Source organism: Heptranchias perlo, chromosome 8, assembly GCF_035084215.1.
Source record: "Heptranchias perlo isolate sHepPer1 chromosome 8, sHepPer1.hap1, whole genome shotgun sequence".
NCBI lineage: Eukaryota > Metazoa > Chordata > Chondrichthyes > Hexanchiformes > Hexanchidae > Heptranchias > Heptranchias perlo.
Window position 1 is genome coordinate 18,457,950 of NC_090332.1, and position 20,301 is coordinate 18,478,250.

A 20,301-nucleotide genomic window follows, 5' to 3' on the forward strand; every position below is an offset into this window, starting at 1 on the left:
AGGGGAGGTGGTTAGACTCTCTTGTTGGAGATGGTCATTGCCTGGCACTTATCTGGCGCGGATGTTACTTGCCACTTATAAGCCCAAGCCTGGATGTTGTCCAGGTCTTGCTGCATGTGGGCTCGGACTGCTTCATTATTTGAGGGGTTACGAATGGAACTGAACACTGTGCAGTCATCAGCGAACATCCCCATTTCTGACCTTACTTCAAATTTGACAAAAAACAGCCATGAATCATAAGAAGTGGACTCTTCAACAGTTTAAAACGATCCCTCCAAGTTCCCAATCCAACTGTTTCATTTTGAAAATGATATATTTATCTTTTGCTGGAAGGTATTACCTTTCTGCTGATGGCAATGAGCAGACACTCTGCTGCCTCAAGCTGCAATTCCGGTTCCGTTAGTAACATACACAGCACCTCAAGTAGCTTGCAGCTATCAGCTGTAACGTGATGCAATGCAACCCAGTCCACATATCCAGCAAGGGTATTGAGAGTTGCTACTGCAACGCGACAGTGTGCCTTGGCCTAAAGGGAAAAAATAATGTTAGTTTTGAAGATCAGCTGCAAAATACAAATAGTCAAACACATGGTTTATTCAGCATGTGTGAGAAATATGCACAAGATGTTTAAAAGCTGCATACATGTATTGTTATAGGATTAATTATACCCACGTTAGACCACCCAGATTGAGGGAGCAGGCGCCAGATACGTAGTGATGCTCCTCTAAACAGGGAGGTGAAAATAGAATAAAGTTGCACAAAAACAGCCCCTCTTACTGCCCTCTACACAACACTTTTCAACAATCAGAAAATCAATTGCAAACTGCATTCTACTATATTTACTGAAATGTGTAGGAGCTCCAACAAATTGCTCTTTAAAAACAGCACTATGAATAGAAGGAAATAATGTAAATGCAAACCCACCTTATTTTCTTGAGTAGTATCTGCTTTCTAAAAGAAATTAAAAGCAAGATGTTAGAAAACAGATATTTTGCAAAAAGCCAAAATGAGCAGTGGCCCACGAAACCACGAGCAAATGACCAAGACCACAGATTTACAGTTTTCATGGACAAGTGGATGGAATCAGTTAGATAATCCTCAAAGTGTTGACATCACACAACCCCATGCAATAAAAATAGAACTGACAATTCATTGTGCAACAGAGTCCCTGCAGATGACCAATCACCTGAAGAATTACAGACCAGTAAATGTATTACAATACACATTCAGTGCACCATATATAAGCATCAGATTTGAGACAGACATTCTTAAAGTATAAATAACCTATATTTATTTTTGTTCTCTTCAATTTTCTGTTCTCTTTTCCCCCCTCCAAAGGCACTGACTCATGCCGGTACAATTCCACACATGCCAGAAGTCCTCCAATATCTTGCCCGAGTGGCCACTACATGGGAATACTTGTACAGCGATAGTCAAAAAACTACTCACTCAATCATAGGGTGCATCACAGGTAACCCAATCCTGTCCTCACCTGAAGATATATACTTTCCAGTAGAAGTCATAGGGATCATGAGCAGGAACGGCTCGCTGGTAGCACCTCCCTACCCCAGTGGGCTGAGATGAATTGCTGTCCTATTTGACATTGGTTAACTCGGGAAAGACTAGAAAATTAATCTGGGAACTTTCTGGTTTGTCAGCTATAGCACTATACCATGCTGCAGGTTTCTGACTGTTCTAGAAACGTATGAAATTCATTATTTAAAAGGAATTCTTCCAGAATTAGCAATAGTAATTTAAAAGAATAGTAATTACCAGCTGTTTGTAATTCTGAGTGTGCTCCTGCAAGATATCCAATAGAAAACTGAAGAGCTGCATCATGTTTTGAGTCAGTGCATGCTGGATGTCCTTACGACGCTGAGCGGGTATAGTCTGGAAAGTCACCACATCTTCCACCAGACGCAGAAGGATCAACATTACCAGCTCAGTTTGTGTCTCCTGAGAAGTGAACAATTGAAAAGCATTAAATCACATATAGATTATGAAACAGTATACAATCCATGACAAGTTATTTCATGGAGCGAATTACAAAGACCAGACAGCAGTGTTTAGTGATTTGGAAATTACACACCAATGCATCATGTTTGAAATATTTAAATCCAACTTATTTCAGTTACTTATCCAATGACAGTAACCACAAAAGACAATGGGGTGGGGTTACAATCTATCCTACCTCTTAGCTTGCAATTTGCCAGCTAACTCATGGACTATAACTTGTACCCTACTACTCATTGCATCTTACATACTCCCAATGTTTTTCATGCAGAATAAGGTGCTTAGCACACACAGCCCCAGCAACACCCTGGATGATTGCAGGAAACAATAGCAGCACAGAATTTATACAATCTGTTGCAAAATAACAAATTCACTTCTGAGCACCTATCACTGGTAGCTTTGGACTTACCCCCATGGCAGTTAATTTATCCATTTCATTTAACATATCTGGCCACTGCTGTGGCCACTCCCGCTTGATCATTTCTACCACAATGCGGGAAAGCGCATCTTTAATGTAAGCCTCTTCCACCATGATATTATGAGTACCCTGAGGAGACAGAAGAAATGTGTAATCAGCAGCAATTCTTTTCTAATCTATACTGATTTGAGAACTGCAGGAACACATCCATCCAAGTGTTTAACTGGAACGCCAGTCATATCTTAAGCAGGAAATCATAAAATAGGTTTGTCATCAAAGGAAAACTTTGCCTTTGCACAGCATCCTAAATCAAGTGCTGCCTTGTTCAATGAAAACAGATATTGCAGTTTCACACTCCAAAAGTAAATAGACCGATACTGATTGAAATATTACAAGCACATGAACACTGGATACATAATCCTCAAATCCACATTGTTGGATTGACTCTGGAAACTGAACTCAAAAATGAAAAGAAGAGAAACTATCATTCACTTCAGATGGCATTTGTAAGGATTTGATTGAGGATTCAGTTAATAATAGCTTGTTCCTGTTGAGGAAAAAAAAAGGGGCCAAGTTGGTTTGACTTTAAAAGTGCTGAATATTATTAATGCCAAATCAAAAAGAAAGCTTTTGATACCCATTGCCAGTCACAGAATCTACTGATTGTCATTTATGGAAAACATAGGAGCTTACCAACACCAACTAATGTTGGCACTGTCTCAGAGCACCAAAAAAAATCAGCTTGAAATGAAACTGAAATGCCCTACATTGAGGTGACCCACCCTCAACCATGAGGCTTTTTGGCACAGTGTTTGAGCTGGCTTTGGGGATACACTCTGTAAAGGCAGAGGATCTCCTAGCGGCCTGCTTTATCTCTCATGTTTCAGGAGCCCAGAATCTACATTGAACACTACTTTACTTACAGGTCCCCCCCTTAAAAACAAATGGGCAACCATTCCTTTACACAACAATGAATTAACTCCCACTTGACCAACTATTCTTCCCAGAATCTTGTAGAAGCAGGAATACAGAAGCTGCAGGAATCCAGACAAAGTGAAAAGCTATCCTGGGCTGAAAACACAGCTATCACTTTTAATAACTGTGTAATCAAAGTATATCTTCTGGCCCAAGCTTTCTTCTTAGCAAAAACAAAAACAAACAACCACAGACGTCTGAATCTGGTATGAATAAATAAAGAACACGACAGGTCAGAGAGCCACAAAAGAAACCTTTTAGTAATAAGCCTTTACAGTTATCTTTTAACTCTGCAGTAACTCTGGGCTTGTCTTATTATCTACAAGGAAGAAAATTACTTCCTTAAAGTAAAATCAAAGTTTACACTTTTTCCAGAAAGGAATTTTAAACTCTAGGCAAGACTTGCACTTCCAACAAAAATATATTAAGAACTCTTCCACCTACCACAGAAAAAGGCAAATGCAGTTTTCTTTATTTTAAGTCGTTCACTAAAACCTGTTAAAATTTGTCCCATCAAGTTGCTGATATCCCTGGAAGCATACTGCAGGTGAATAATCATAAAGGACAGTGGAGAAATTTGCCACTCATACCAAATCCAATGAAGAATTATATATGTTAAATATTGTCAAAATATTCCCAAACAGTACAAATCCCACCCAGAGTCAGAGAGACAGATATTAGAGTCACTCTAGAAGCTATATAAATGCAAGTAGCTAGTGGTGTTGCAATCAAAAAAGGAGAAAAGTGAAGACAACTTACACGTGATAGAAGCGTCATCACACTATTCTTCAGCTGGACCTTATCACGGTGCACCATGCCATTCCAACGAAACCTAAAAAGGCCAGAAGTCATCTTTACTACAACTTTGTGCAAATACCTCCACTTAAACCAGGCTGGGACCAGCGCCCTGGCGAATCGAATAACTAGGGCGGCTGGGGAGGGGGGAGTGGTCAGGTGAGGGGAAATGTAGAAATCTAATGAAAAAAGTCAAGGCAACAGAGCAGTGTAGTGATTTGGGTAAAGATAAGCAGAGTGTGGCAGGAAGAGACAGAGAGTTTACCGATAATAGAGCATCATGAAGTAAGGTCAAAGCAGGAAAAAAATGGTAAAAAGTCAAAATTAAAGGCTCTTTATTTGAATGCAGAGCATTCGTAACAAGATAGATGAATTAGCTGCACAGAGATAAATGGGTTTGATCTAATAGCCATTACAGAGACATGGTTGCAAATTGACCCAAGATTGGGAACTAAATATTCCAGGGTACATGGCGTATAGAAAAGACAGACAAAATGGAAAAGGAGGAAGTGTAGTCCTAAAATAAAGGATGATATAAGGACAGTGGTGAGAAAAGATCTTGGCTCGGAAGATCAGGCAGTAGTCTCAGTATGGGTGGAGATAAGAAATAACAAGGGACTGAAAACAATGGTGGGAGTAATTTATAGAGCCTCTAATAGCAGCTATACCATTGGATAGAGTATTAATCATGAAATAATAGGAGCTAGTAACAAAGTTAATGCAGTAATCATAGGGGACTTTAAATCTTCATATAGACTGGGCAAATTAAATTGGTAGTCAAAGTCGGGAGCAGGGATGTCTTACTGCAGTTATACAGGGCCTTGGTGAGACCACATCTGGAGTATTGTGTGCAGTTTTGGTCTCCTTATCTGAGGAAGGATGTCCTTGCCATGGAGGGAGTGCAACAAAGGTTTACCAGACTGATTCCTGGGATAGCAGGACTGACATATGAGGAGATTGGGTCGACTAGGCCCATATTCACAAGAGTTTAGAAGAATAAGAGGTAATTTCATTGAAACATATAAAATTCTAACAGGACTAGACAGACTAGATGCAGGGAGGATGTTCCTGATGGCTGGGGAGTCCAGAACCAGGGGTCAGTCTCAGGATACGGAGTATGCCACTTAGAACAGAGATGAGGAGAAATTTCTTCTGAGGGTGGTGAGCCCTGTGGAATTCTCCACCACAGAAGGCAGTGGAGGCCAAGTCATTAGATGTATTTAAGAAGGAGATAGATATATTTCTTAATGCTAAAGAGATCAAGGGATATGGGGAAAAAGCGGGAACAGGGTACTGAGATAGACGATCAGCCATGATCATTTTGAATGGCGGTGCAGGCCCGAAGGGCCGAATGGCCTACTCTTGCTCCTATTTTCTACATTTCTAGTTTGGAGGACGAGTTCATGGAATGCATTTGAGATGGTGTCCTAGAGCAAAACATCATGAAACCAACCAGGGAACAGGCTATTTTAGATCTTGTATTGTTTAATGAGACCGGGTTAATTAGTAATCTCACAGTAAAGGATTCTCTGGGGAAGAGCAATCATTATATAATGAATTTCACATTGAGTTTGAGAGTGGCTTACTTAAGTCCGAAACTAGAGACTTAAACTTAAACTTAAATAAAGCCAATTACCTAGGTATGAGGGGCGAGTTGGCCAAGATAGATTGGGAAATTAAATTAAAGGGTATGACAGTTGAAAAGCAATGGCAAACATGCAAAGAAATATTTCAATCTCAACAAATATACATTCCATTGAGAAATAAAAATTCCACGGGAAAAGTGATCCACCAGTGGCTAACTAAAGATGTTAAGGATAATATTAGATTAAAAGAGGCCTATAATGTTGCCAAGAAGAGTAGTAAATCTGAGGATTGGGAGAGTTTTAGAAACCAGCAAAGAACAACCAAAAAATTGATAAAAAGGGAGAAAATAGAATATGAAAGTAAACTAACAAGAAATATAAAAACAGATTGCAAGAGCTTCTACAAATATGTAAAAAGGAAGAGTAGCAGCTGAGAAAGGAGAAATTATAATGGGGAAATCAGGAAATGGCAAATGCGTTCAACAAATATTTTGTATCTGCTTTCACAGTAGAAGACTCAAATTCCCTGGTCCTGATGGCCTATATCCGAGGGTTCGAAAAGAAGGGGCTGCAGATAGTGGATGCATTAATTATGATCTTCCAAAATTCCCTAGATTCTAGAACAGTCCCAGCGGATTGGAAGATAGCAAACATAACCCCGCTATTCAAGAAAGGAGGGAAGAGAGAAAACAGGGAAATATAGGCCACTGAGCCTGACATCAGTCGTCAGGAAAATGCTGGAATCCATTATTAAGGAAATGGTAACAGAACACTTAGAACATCATGATATGATTAGGCAGAGTCAATATGGTTTTATGAAAGGGAAATAGTGTTTCACAAATTTATTAGAGTTTTTTGAGGATATAATTTGCAGGGTAGATAAAGGGGAACCAGTGAATATAGTATATTTGGATTTTCAAAAGGCATTGGATAAGGTGCCACAAAGAAGGTTGTTATGCAAGATAAGGGCTCATGGGGTTGAGGGGTATCACATTAGCATGGATAGAGGATTGGTTAACCGACAGAAAACAAAGTAGGGATAAAACGGGTCATTTTCAGGTTGGCAGGTTATAACTAGTGGGGTAATCGCAAGGATTGGTACTTGGACCTCAACCATTTACAATCTATATTAATGACTTGGATGACGGGACCGAGTATAATGTATCCAGGTTTGCTGATGATGCAAAGCTAGGTGGGAAAGTAAGCTGTGAGGAGGATACAAAGAGTCTGCAAAGGGATTTAGACAGGTTAAGTGAGTGGGCAAGAAGGTGGCAGATGGAGTATAATGTGGGGAAATGTGAGGTTATTCACTTTGATAGGAAGAACAGAAAAATAGAATAATTTTTAAATGGTGAGAAACTATTAAACGTTGGTGTCCAGAGACACTTGGGTGTCCTGGTACAAGAAACACAAAAAGTTAGCACGCAGGTACAGCAAGCAATTAGGAAGGCAAATGGCATGTTAGTCTTTATTGCAAGGGGATTGGAGTACAGGAGTATGGGAGTAAGGAAATTGTACAGGGCTTTGGTGAGACCTCATCTGGAGTACTGCATACAGTTTTGGTTTCCTTATCTAAGGAAGGATATACTTGCCTTAGAGGCGGTGCAACTAAGGTTCACTAGATTGATTCCTGGGATGAGAGGGTTGTCCTATGAAGAGAGGTTGAGTAGAATGGGCCTATACTCTCTGGAGCTTAGAAGAATGAGAGGTGATCTCACTGAAATGTATAAGATTCTGAGGAGGGCTTGACAAGCTAGATGCTGAGAGGTTGTTTCCCCTGGCTGGAGAGTCTAGAGCTAGAGGGCCTAGTCGCAGGATATGGGGTCGGCCATTTAAGACTGAGATGAGATGAGGAATTTCTTCACTCGGGAGGGTTGTGAATCTTTGGAATTCTCTATCCCAGAGGGCTGTGGATGCTGAGTCATTGAGTATAATCAAGGCTGAGATAAATAGATTTTTGGACTCATGGGGAATCAAGGGATATGGGGATCGGGTGGGAAAGTGGAATTGAGGTTGAAGATCAGCCATGATCTTACTGAATGGCATAGCAGGCTCAAGGGGCTGTATGGCCGACTCCTGCTCCTATTTCTTATGTTTTTAGTTTGTCTTGTTTTTGAAGTATATTTTGCAATACAGACAAGAAAAAAGAAATATTCAGTAATGTGCTATGCAAGTAAGAATTACAACATTCACTCTTATTACTATTTGCACAAAAGAAATGCAGCACAGGCCAGCAAGAAGGGCTGGGAAAAGAGTATGAAAAAAATCTCTTGGGTATGGGGAAAACCCAGTGATTAATGATTACACAAGGAGTAGAAGTCTCTGCTTAGTCTATATTCAACAAATGAGTTGGAGGGTGGTGGACGTGGAGGTGTGAGTAAAGCTAGCTCAAGATTATGCACAACGTATTATACTTCCAACGTTGTTACTACAATCAAATCCAGCTATAAATAAATGTTTGGGGCAGGGACAAGGAAATATGTATATGTCCTCACATCTATCATGCTGGAAATTAAAATCACCACCAGGATTGCACTGAACTAAGGTCCTCTGCATTGCATTCTAGGACTTCCAGTAGAGTCCCCATTCAAATACCATGCTCGGTCAAGAAATTGCCTTGTTGCTTTATACCACGCGATTGTATATTCCAGTGCTGTGGCATCAGGTAGCTGCCTTCATTTTCTGCTTGGATAGAAAGGTTATGGTTTATAACCAACTTGTGTACTCCCTACATCGTAAGCAGAAGTTACTTCAAGGAAGTTTTTCCCTCTGAATACTGTGCAAATCTCACTTTGATGGGGGTCCTTGAAGTTATCTGCTACTTTAGGCACCATTTATGACTAGGAAGGATCTTTTGCAGCTTTTATTATACTGAGAAGGAAGCTTCCCTGTTCTGGAACAAACCAGGATAAAGCATGAGTAGTTGTGTGTGGTGTGACTTTTTCTTTCTTTTGCGAATAGCATATTAATTTGTATATGGGCAGCACTTTTTAGAAGTAAAAAAGAATCAAGTTAGCATGAGTGCGTTATTTTTATTTCTGGATGAGGGCTCAAGTTTGAGGCGTGGTTTATTTGCATATCATACAGTACCTTAAGGTTCATCAAGATCTATAAAATCAAGTTATGTAATTCCACAAGAGTTGTCAAACCCTCCTCCATCAAGCGTGGGACATTGAATCTGGTTCAGAATAGATATACTCAATTCACTAGCATTCCTCTCCCTCCCAAGTAATACTACATGTCATTGTGGAGCATTAGAACCAGCTGCATGGTCCTTGTTCGCTGACACATTGCAGGATAGTGTACTGCATTCTACTCTATTTGCCCATTTTGTATTATACTACAACAGTCAGTTGCTATGGACTTCTCTTTCTCCTCTATCATTGACTTTCATGGTTTGCATTTTGCTATGAAAATCTTTGAATGAAATGTTGGACAAACTTAACACATGCAAGGAGGAAAGCAAGACATGTGCCAGAGATCTCATTCAAATAAATGCACAAAATGTAAATAAGTCAGGATTCACAAACTTATAATCAGATCTACATTGGTGCAGTTTTCTACTTATTTGAACTATATATTATGAATAGCATTACAGGTGCACAGGAAACATTTCACTCACTTGATAGAATGCTCCAGAATCTGAAGTCCAAAGTGGCGGACAATCCCTGTATTGTTTTTCTCAGCCAAACGTAACCCACACTGCACTGTGTGCGGACACTTCTCCTTAAACTCTTCACAAAACTGCAGTATTGAAATGAGGATATATTTAAGTGGGTTGCTTACAGAATGCCGCCAACATTGTGAAAATTTGCTTTAGAGAACCTTTCCCAGTAGTAAAAACAAACAATCACTAAAAATTCATAGGAACGTGTTACTTCCCTCTGGAACATTAGATTTGCACAAGCCATTTTGGTATCTGAAAACAATTGCATCCATGTAATAAACTAAATGCTGGATAGCAACTGTGGCAACCCAAAATTGATATCCTGGCTCAACAGATGTTTAGCACAGGTTAGCATGTAAAAAACGTTAACACTTATGACTGTAAAACACAATTCCATGCTGATTGCTTTGTAGCTAATGCAGCCACAAATGAAAACCTTGTATGCACCTTTGTTATTCCCAAATATGGTAGAACCACACCTATCAACAGATCAATGTAAACACAATGGCCCAGAAATTGCTGGAATGGCACATCTCTTGGCGAGCGAGGTAAATTGGACTTTTTAATCTCACCCTTCAGATCGCACTGTATTTACACTGCAATTTGCTGGAAATGCAAATTGATAATGGCGCAGCTATGTCAACGTCGCATCTGGGACATCATGAACGTGTCCAATGGGCTATCTCCTTAACCAATGAAACAAAAGGATAGAGAAAGAAACAGAGCAAACAATGGAGAAGGAAATCGAGTAAATTAAAGTCAAATTAAGATAGAAAGAGAAATAAAGAGAAGAAAGAGTGGATTAAGAAAGAGAAAAATGAGATTAAAAAAATTAAAAACGAACAAGCAGAAGAGGGCATTGCAACCCAGTTGCTCGCCACTTCCTGGAGATCCATGCTTAGCGGCATGCACCGTCACATGCATGCTCTCGACCTCTCTCTTTAGCAGCACTGTCTCATTATTTCAGAGCTATCTTGGTCCCCAGTTCCATTTCATCCTTTGCCACAACCTCGCTTGGGCAAAAACATTTTTTTTTAAATTCTGATGAAAGGTCATCGACCCGAAACGTTAACTGTTTCTCTCTCCACCGGTGCTGCCTGACCTGCTGAGTGTTTCTAGCATTTTCTGTTTTTATTTCAGATTTCCAGCATCCAGAGTATTTTAGCTTTTGTTTATGTGTCTTTGGGAATTGTTGCATTAGTCCTTGAGAAGTTATGAGGGAATGGCAGGGTAGGTGTGTGAAATATACAAACATTCTTCAGCCATGAATTATTGAACCAACATGATCATGATCAGTGGAACTGCTTTCAGAGGAATAGCTAGATGAAAAAAGACCAAAATCCATCTAGTTCACCTTCTACCATCATGTCGCATGATACAACAATAATGAAGTTGTTGATTAATCATAGCAATCAATCTCTATTAATCTACAACAGACCCGGACATGGGAACCGTAGGTCCAAAGTCACCTTTTCCTCCCAAGCATGCTACACTTACCATGTTGTATCTCAAATTACTCATATTGTATCCCAAAATGTTAGATTTTCTTTCAGAAACTCTCTCTCATTTGCATTTCTGAACGTCAAAACAGCTTTGCAACCTGAAAATGATTGCTGTCTGACACTAACAGGAGTGTGGATGGCAAGATGGACACTAAAATACTGCCAAGACAACTAAAAAAAGTTTTAAGAAACCTATTACTACCTGCGGGTTTATCCCCTTTCTGGGCCTCCAAGGTTGAGTGGCATATCAGGACCATAAATCACATCATTAACAGGGTCCTTACGACATGAATTACCAGTCCTAAATGACTGTGGGGAGATTAGTTGACATTAATGGCATAAATCCAGCAATTTCATGACACGCAATGAAATTCAATGGGAAAGCTCACAGCAATTTTTCCAATTTTGTCAAGGCTAACAGTGGAGCAGTGCAAATCGTCCAGCAATTTGTGGAGAATCAGAACTCATGGCATATCTCTTCTTCACCGCAAGTTGCTGGATTTTTAACGAATTAATGACGGTGAGTGCCATGAACTCTCCATTATTTTTCCAATAATTTCTGGACCAAACCAATATATCTGCAGCTATTTCATTTGAGAAATTTTTTTTGAGTGGAGGCAGTAGTCATGAATTACTGCTGTAAGTAAACACTTTTGAAATCAGACCCGCTACTCCGTAGAACCAGTTTTTTTAATACTGAAAAATAAAATTAGCTTACAATATTTGCAGTTTCTTTCTCCCAAGATCAGCACTGAAGCAATTACAGCACGTTTATAAAGAGGAAAAATCATGTGGAAGAACTTAAATTCTTCATTCATGATCCAAAATATCGCGAGTCAGCCTGTTCAAGGCTCGATATTCCATGAGGTACTAGACCACAGCATAAACTGGCAATTAAAAAAAAATTGTTCTGGGGACACTGGCACGCTGTACAGCCACATTTATGGCCCCGATAGTAGCGACTGTACAACTGAGTAGCTTGCTAGGCCACTTCAGAAATTATATGAAGTCAATGCTCAGGCCAGACCAGGAAGGGGTGGCAGTTTTCTTCCCTGAAGGTTAGTGGGCCAACTGGGTTTGTCTGACAATCCAGCAACTTTTACGGTCACTCTCCTTGGTGCTAGCCCACAAATTATCCACTTCAATTTCACATTTTGCCATGGCAGGATTTGAACACTCAACCTCTGGGTTGTAGTCCAGCATCATAAACAGATTACTATACTTTTTTTAAAAACCAAATTGTAAATATGAAAAATCCGTATGAGTTCCTCAATTCGAAATCTAACACCAGCCATTCAGTGATAACTGTGTTCTGCAAAACAAAATCAAGATTAGGTATTTTAAAAAATTCATTTTGGGGATATGGGCATCACTAGCAAAGCCAGCATTTATTGCCCATTCCTGTTGCCCTAGAGAAGGTGCTGTGAGCCCTCTTCTTGAACCGTTGCAGTCCATGTGGTCAAAGTACTCCCACAGCGCTATTAGGTAGGGAGTTCCAGGATTTTGACCCAGCGACGATGAAAGAATGACAATACATGTCCAAATCAGAATGGTGCGCGTTCCCATGCACCCAATGCCCTTGTCCATCCAGGCAGTGGTGGGGAGGGGGGGGAACTGCTGGTTTGGGAGGTGCTGTTGAAGAAGCCTAGGTGAGTTGCTGCAGTGTATCCTGTAGATAGTACACACTGCAGCCATGGCTTGCCGATGGTGGAGGGAGTGGATGTTTAAGGTGGTATACGGGCTGCCAATCAAGTGGACTACTTTGTCCTGGATAGTGTCGAGCTTAGAGTGTTGTAGCTGCACCCATCCAGGCAAGTGGTGAGAATTCCATCACACCCCTGACTTGTGCCTTGTAGGTGGTGCAGAGGCTTTGGGGAGTCAGGAGGTGAGACAGTCGGCGGAGAATATCCAGCCTCCGACCTGCTCGTGTAGCCATGGCATTCATGTGGCTGGCCCAACAAAGCTCTACGCAAGCTCGAGGAACAGCACCTCATCTTTCTACTCGACATTTTACAGCCTTCCGGGCTTAACATTAAGTTTAACAAATGTAGATTTTTACCACCACTCCCATTTTCTCTCGGACAGTCGGTGCCGGTTATGGAAGAAGGCTGCGCCGTCCCCAAATTGGTCTCCACTCGCTGGCGCCGCCCCCAAATTGGTCTCCACTCGCTGGCGCCGTCCCCAAATTGGTCTCCACTCGCTGGCGCCGTCCCCAAATTGGTCTCCACTCGCTGGCGCCGTCCCCAAATTGGTCTCCACTCGCTGGCGCCGTCCCCAAATTGGTCCAACAAAGCTCTAAACAAGCTCGAGGAACAGCACCTCATCTTTCTACTCGACATTTTACAGCCTTCCGGGCTTAACATTAAGTTTAACAAATGTAGATCTTTACCACCGCTCCCATTTTCTCTCGGACAGTCGGTGCCGGTTATGGAAGAAGGCTGCACCAGAGCCTCTGGGAGTGGAGAAGGTGTGGGCTGGTCCATGGGGTGCAGATCCCCTATTGGTACTCGGCCATTGGGATGGTTTGCACCCCTGGGTCTACCTGCCATTTTTCCGTCACATTCCAGAGCCACGGCAACCCACTCTGCTTTGCTGGATTTTCCATGCTTCCATCCTCATCTATACCTCCTCTGGACCCATCTTTTGTTTCTATAACTTGTGTGTCATTATCACCTCCTTTTGTCTTGCACTGACATCCTTTTTGTCAATTAGTCACTCTTGCCCTCCATCCTATCACAGACCTTTCCTTTCTGTTCTTACCCTGCCACCACCCCCCCACCACCACCTTTGTCCCTGCCTCTGTACTTATTTAAAAGTTGTTAATCTCTAACAACTTCCAGTTCTGATGAAAGGTTATCGACCTGAAACGTTAACTGTTTCTCTCTCAACAGATGTTGTCTGATCTGCTGAGTGTTTCCAGCATTTTGTTTTTATTTCCTATTTCCAGCACCCACAGTATCTTGCATTTACTTTCAAGTGCAGTCGCTTTAACTGAAGCGGCAGCCATTTTGGACGGAGCAAGCCTCCACAAACAGCAGTGCGACGACTGAACAACAATCAGATTTTGCTGGTGCTTGAGGGAGGGATATTAGCCACAGACAGAACTCCCAAAGCTTCTTCGAAAAGGGTCATAGGATCTTCAACATAACAGCTGCTGACAATACACTGCCTCAGAACGGCACGTGTGTTACCTTGGACTACATGAAGTGAACCTTGAATGCACTACCTTCTGACTTGAAGAAAGTTCTACAAACTGAGCCATACTAACTACTTCCATTTGAAGGGCTTTCGCCGTTCTCACTTCACCAAATCATTGGGACTGACTTGCTTTATTCCTTTTTACCTATCTGAGCACAGCCAGTGTTTTGCCAGCAATAGATTCTCTTCCCACCTCTGCATTAATTCCAAGGTCACTCAAAGGTCTACCCCTGGCCCCCTCCTGTTCCTTATCTACATGATGCCTCTTGATGTCATCTGCAGGCATGGGTTGAACTTCCACATATACACTTACGATACCCTAACATTATCTCGCAATCACTTCTTGACTGCTTGCTCGAAATTAAATACATGATTGGTCAGAAGTTCCGGTTGCTCAGTATCAGCATGATCAAAGCTATAGCCGCCAGCCCCGCCAAACTCCGCTCACTTGACAGTACCTTTATCCCAGACCCTGACCACTCTCTTGGGGTGAGTCAAGCCATTTGCAATTTTAACATCCCGTTTGATCCTGAGTTCCACTTTAAACCAGACATTCTGTCAAAACCACTTACTTCCACCAATTGTAGCATCTCTCTCTTCCCTTCTGACTGCTACTGAAACCCTTGTACGTACCTGTCATCTCCAGTCTTCTATTCCCAATACTCTCCTCAGTGGCCTTTCATCCTCTATATACTTCAACTTGTGCAAAATCTGCAGCTTGTAACTATCAACCCTATTCTTGCAGATTTACACTGAGTCATCATTTCCCAATGTATTAAATTTAAATTCCTCATCCATGTCTACAGATCCCTCATCCACTTTTATAAATCATCCCCGTGGCATCTCTGCAATCTCCTGTAGTTCTGTACCCCATCCTAAGTACTCAGTTCCTCTAACTCTTCAGCCACCTCAGCCCTACTTTCCAGCATTCCCTCCCTAAATACCTTCACCTTTAATAACTCTCTTCAATTAAGCTTTCAGTCAACCTGCCTAATTCCTCCCTTACGACTAAGGTGCCTGTTTCATTATCCCAATTTGTGAAGCACTTTAGACCGTTTCTTTACACTGAAGCCTAATTTTAAAAGGGGGATGTCACGCTAAAGCAAATATTAGGAGAGTCTTGACTAAATGCTTGGTCAAAGAGGTGGGTTTTAAGGAGCTCTTAAAGTAGGACACGGATGTGGAGGTTGAGGAAAGGATTTCCAGAGCGTCGGATCTAAGCAGCTGAAAGTTGTCCAGTTTTGGGGTGACAGGTGGAGTGCACAAGAGGCCAGAGTCAGAGGAACAGAAAGTTTGGGTGCTGAGGGGGAACATAAGAGAAGGAGAGGTTATACATATAGGAAGATGAGACACCTTAAAGAGATTTAAAAACGAAGATGAGGATTTAAAATTTGAGGCATTGGGGGACTGGGAGCCAATCCCAGCAAGAACAGGAGAGATGGGTGAGTAGGAAGGCATGAGTTAGGATACGGGCAAAGATTTGGATGAGCTGACATTTACGGAGGCTGGAGGATGGGAGGCAGGACAGGAGAGCATTGAAATACTCAAGCCTGGAAGTGATAATGGCATGAATGAGTGTTTCAGTGGATCAGCTGAGATAGGGGCAGAAGCAGCCAATCTTACAGGCACTATGATTTACTGGACATGGAGTCCAAAACTCAGCCAGATATTGAATAGGATGCCAAGGCTACAAACAGTCTAGTTCAATCCAAGTTAGTGGCCAGGGGAATTGGTGACAGGGGTACAGTTTATGGTGAGGGAGTCAGGCAGAGCATAGTGGCTGATGTTTTCTTTCTTTCTTTGTGGTATGTTGATGATGTAAACATGGCCGCATTTATTACTCATCACTAGCTGACCTAAGGTGGCGGAGGACCTTCTCCTTGAACCCCTGCAGCCTTATGATGGTGCTCCCACATGATAATAAGTAATGAATTCCTGGATACTGACCCAGTGATGATGTAGGAATGATGGTATATGTCCAAGCCAGGATGGGGTCATTTGGAGATGAATTTGTAGGTGTTGTTCTCACATTGATTTTCTTACCCTACCTAGTGGTAGAGGAAGCAGAGGAGAGGGCTGTAAAAGTTGCTGCAGTGCATCCTTCGTCGTATATACTGCAGCCATAGCATGGAACGGTGGACACAGAGTCCGGTGGCAGGGGCACCAATCTAGCAACCCGTTCTGTCCTGCATGACCTTGGTGCAGTACAGTTAAGTGCTGCCTTGATGGCAAGAGCAGTTATTCTTTTCTGGCATTTAGCCGTTGCATCCATGTCTAGATCAAGACTGTGATGAAGTCAGGAGCTGAGTGGTTATGGCGGAACCTGAAACGAGTGTCAGTGAACAAGTTTTGTTGGTTAGGTGTCGCTTGATGGCACTATTGATGACTTCTTCTTTCACTTTACTGATAATTTGGGAGGAGGCTGTTAGAGCCAAATTACATTTAATTTATTCTTTGTGTGAGATTAGGACATAACCTGGCAATCTTCGACATGGTCAAGTATGACAACATGATAGCTTGGCTAGGGAGTGGCTAGCTCTGGCGCACAGGTCTTCAGCACTAGAACCAGAACATTGTCAGGGTTCATAGCCTTTGTTGTGTCCAGTGCACTCAGCCGCTTAATATGACGTCAATATGATGCAAATATGACATCTATGGTGGTGGGGACTTCAGGAACAGGTCAAGTAGGATCAACCACTTGGCACTTGCGGCTGAAGTCACTTACAAATACTTCAGCCTCATTTATTCACATACAGAGTTCCAAAACCACCACCAAGGATGAGCGTGTTCATGAAGTTGTCTCCTCCCGTAAGTTGCCTGGTTGTCCACTGCTATTCTCGACTGAAATATGGTAAGGTTGCAGAGCTTTGCTCCAATCCATTGCTTGTGGGACATCTTAGCTCGGTCTATAGCCTGCTGCTTTTGGTGTTTAGAATGCAGGTAAGCATGTAGGGTAGCTTCACTAGGCTGATATCTCATTCCCAAGTACGCCTGCTGCTGTTCCTGCCACGTTCTTCTACGCGACATACTGAACCAGACAAGTGGAAGTTGTACGCAAAAAGGCATGTGGTTGAAGAAATAGCTGTGGTACATAGAATGTACAGCACAGAAACAGGCCATTCGGCCCAAGCAGTGTTTATGCTCCACTCAAGCCTCCTCCCTCGCTACTTCATCTAACTTTATCAGCATATCCTTCCAATCCTTTCTCCCTCATGTATCTAGCTTCTCCTTAAATGCATCTATCTTGTTGCCCCAACTACTCCTTCTGGTCGCAAGTTCCACATTCTAACCACATAAGAAATAGGAGGAGTAGGCCACCCGGCCCCTCCAGCCTGTTCCGCCATTCAACAAGATCATGGCTGATCTTCTACCTCAACGCCATTTTCCTACACCATCCCCATATCCATTGATGCCTTTAATACCTAGAAATCTATCGATCTCTGTTTTGAATGTACTCAATGACCGAGCCACCACTCTCCGGGTAAAGAAGTTTCGCCTGAATTCCCTATTGGCTTTATTAGTGACTATCTTACATTTATGTCCCCTAGTTCTTATCTCACCTGCAAGTGGAAACATCGTCTCTGTCTACCCTATCATTATCTTAACGGTCTCTATCAGGTCACCCCTCAGCCTTGTCTTTTCTAGAGAAAAGTACCCCAGCCTGTTCAAGCTTTCCTGATAGGTATACCTCTCAGTTCTGGTATCATCCACGTAAATCTTTTTTCACCTTCTCCAGTGCATCTGTATCCTTTTTATAATATGGAGACCAGAACTGTTCATGGTACTCCAAGTGTGGTCTAACCAAGGACCTATACAAGTCTAACATAACTTCCCTGCTTTTCAATTCAATCCCTTTAGAAATAAACCCCAGTGCTTGGTTTGCTTTTTTTATGGCCTTAATTAATCTGCATCCCTACTTTTAGTGATTTGTGTATCTGTACCCCAGATCCCTCTGCTCCTCTACCCCATTTAGACTCTTATTTTCCAAGTAGCATGTGGCCTCCTTATTCTTCCTACCAAAACGTACCACCTCACACTTATCTAGATCGAAATTCATTTGCCAATTTCACAACATTCTGCCAATTTATTAACGTCTTCCTGTATTTTGTCACATTCCTCCTCAGTATTAACTATACCTCCCAACTTGGTGTCGTCCACAAATTTTGGAATTGTACTTCCGATTCCCAAGTCCAAATCGTTTATGTAGGGTGGGGTGGGATGAGATGAAGCCGTGGAAGATTTGAAATAAGACAAGGAACTTAAAGTCAATTTGCAAGCCAACTCTCCTCCACAGTCTGGGCACACAAGAGACCCATTATGTAACTAAAACAAAAGGCACTTTTTCATTTTTGTCACCCATTAGCACCAAGGGCAGATGAAAGTAAATGCATGTCCCACAGCAGAATATGATATTTTTCTAATTTCGACAACAGCAATTGCTTTGGTTCTCACTGGTGCAAAATTGTGGACAACGTGGTGCTGTAAACTTAATCCATTAGGAATTGGGCTGAAGGTACCGAGATTCATTTATGAAGGACACCAATAGCCAGCAGAAACAAACTACCATCATCCCAATAGCCTGAGCAGATTTGAATTCAAGTTCCAGAAGTGAAACAAGCAGCGTATGCGAACCAATTGCTTGCTCTCCTTTTCCCCTCCCCCCAAAAATTCAGCTATGTGGAAGCAAGACAAAACCCATATCTAATTACTCGAACATCCACTACAAATGCGGACTAATTTTTGAATGGATCAATTGTTTTTACATACTAACTTGTACGGACGATCTCAAATCACTGGTAGCGTAAAACTGCGGCTCCAAAATTAATTTCAGCTGCCATACAACTCTACCAGCACATGTAAATAAGAGATACATGTTAAGAGAATATGAGACCCACGCGCGATATTATCATGCCTGCAGGAAAATTTCTGAATACACAAAAAAGAAACCAAAGCACCACCGCAACGTGGCATCAAAATGAAAGCAAACACAAAAGGAAAACGTTGAAGTATTTTGCCTCAGATCCACTGACTTTGATTATGTTAAACAAACCCCTCTTGATCGAGCAACTCCACAGAATGAATGAAAAGGCAAAGTGCGCCGCAATGGCGCTAATCTTATTTTTGAAGACCATGCTTTGCAGAGGGAATGGTTCATTTTTTTTAAAATTACACAAATAACTGAAACACGCGCGACGGGAACAAATTAAAACTTGCAACCGCTGCATTAACTTCCTGCAGGAATACGGTAAAAAAAATCGCTAATTTGTAAAAATCGGGCTGCTTGGTAATTTATTCAAAAAAATAATTTGAAATGGGAGATATTTCGTTAATGTTTTTTTTTAAGACAAATGTGACCTATTCCCTCCTCTCTAACGAGAACTCGCCTTCAGGGCCTCCAGCCGGTAGCGCGAACTCGAGCCTCCGTCCATGATCACGTTTACCGCCTTCATCAACTGCTCGCACAACGTCGTGATCTGATCGCCCGACATAATTGCACCTTTAGGCGTTCCCCTTATGACTTAGAAGAATGCAGATTTAATGAAAAAAAAAGACCGACAACCAACGAATTTTTAACAAAGAGAACGAACGATGGCGCAACCCCTTATTGTCTGGAGGACCGGTGGCGTGGACAGGCCGTCGCTTAAACGCAGCCGGCTGCGCATGCGCGCGATGGCGACTATTGATGGCAAAGGGGGGAGCAGGTTAAAAAAAACCGTTGGTTGTTGACGCACCGCCCGTCGCCAGTTTCCGGTTGGGGAATGCTATGTGGGATTATGGGTAGACAGTCAAAGGCAACGGACTACAATTCCCGTAATGCAACGGGGCAGGCGCCTCTTTATAAAAAAAGATGACATCAGCCGTTACAAAAGTGCTGCTTTCCCGCCTTTGGCTATCGGGCCTTGATTTTTTTTTAAAAAAGTGACAACGTTGTGATTGGAAAATAATTTTTCAATGTGTTTTTAGTTTATTGTAATCATCGCAGGTTGTGTCACCTGGACCGACGGTGTGAATAACGTGAATGTGCCTTCGAGTGAGGGTGACGCTGAATGAGTTCCTCGCCCAGACAACATCCCAAATCGGACGTTCACAATGGAGCCACCGGATGTAGGGGGGGAACATAGTGTGTTACACAGGAAGCCTACGGCT

At 42.0% G+C, this 20,301-nt stretch overlaps 1 protein-coding gene across 1 annotated transcript in view; it reads right to left on the bottom strand.

Annotated features, from left to right (window-relative positions):
• Nucleotides 1-19,804, bottom strand: part of LOC137324452 (exportin-5) — a 61,367-nt gene extending 41,563 nt beyond the window's left edge. The window contains exons 1-7 of the mRNA XM_067988733.1: nt 19,539-19,804; nt 9,410-9,531; nt 4,166-4,238; nt 2,423-2,560; nt 1,774-1,956; nt 925-951; nt 341-526 (exon numbers count right to left, since the gene is read on the bottom strand). Coding sequence (XP_067844834.1) covers nt 341-526; nt 925-951; nt 1,774-1,956; nt 2,423-2,560; nt 4,166-4,238; nt 9,410-9,531; nt 19,539-19,643 — 834 coding nt within the window. The 5' untranslated portion in view covers nt 19,644-19,804. The remainder of the gene's footprint in view (nt 1-340; nt 527-924; nt 952-1,773; nt 1,957-2,422; nt 2,561-4,165; nt 4,239-9,409; nt 9,532-19,538) is intronic.
• Nucleotides 19,805-20,301: the final 497 nt, after the last annotated feature.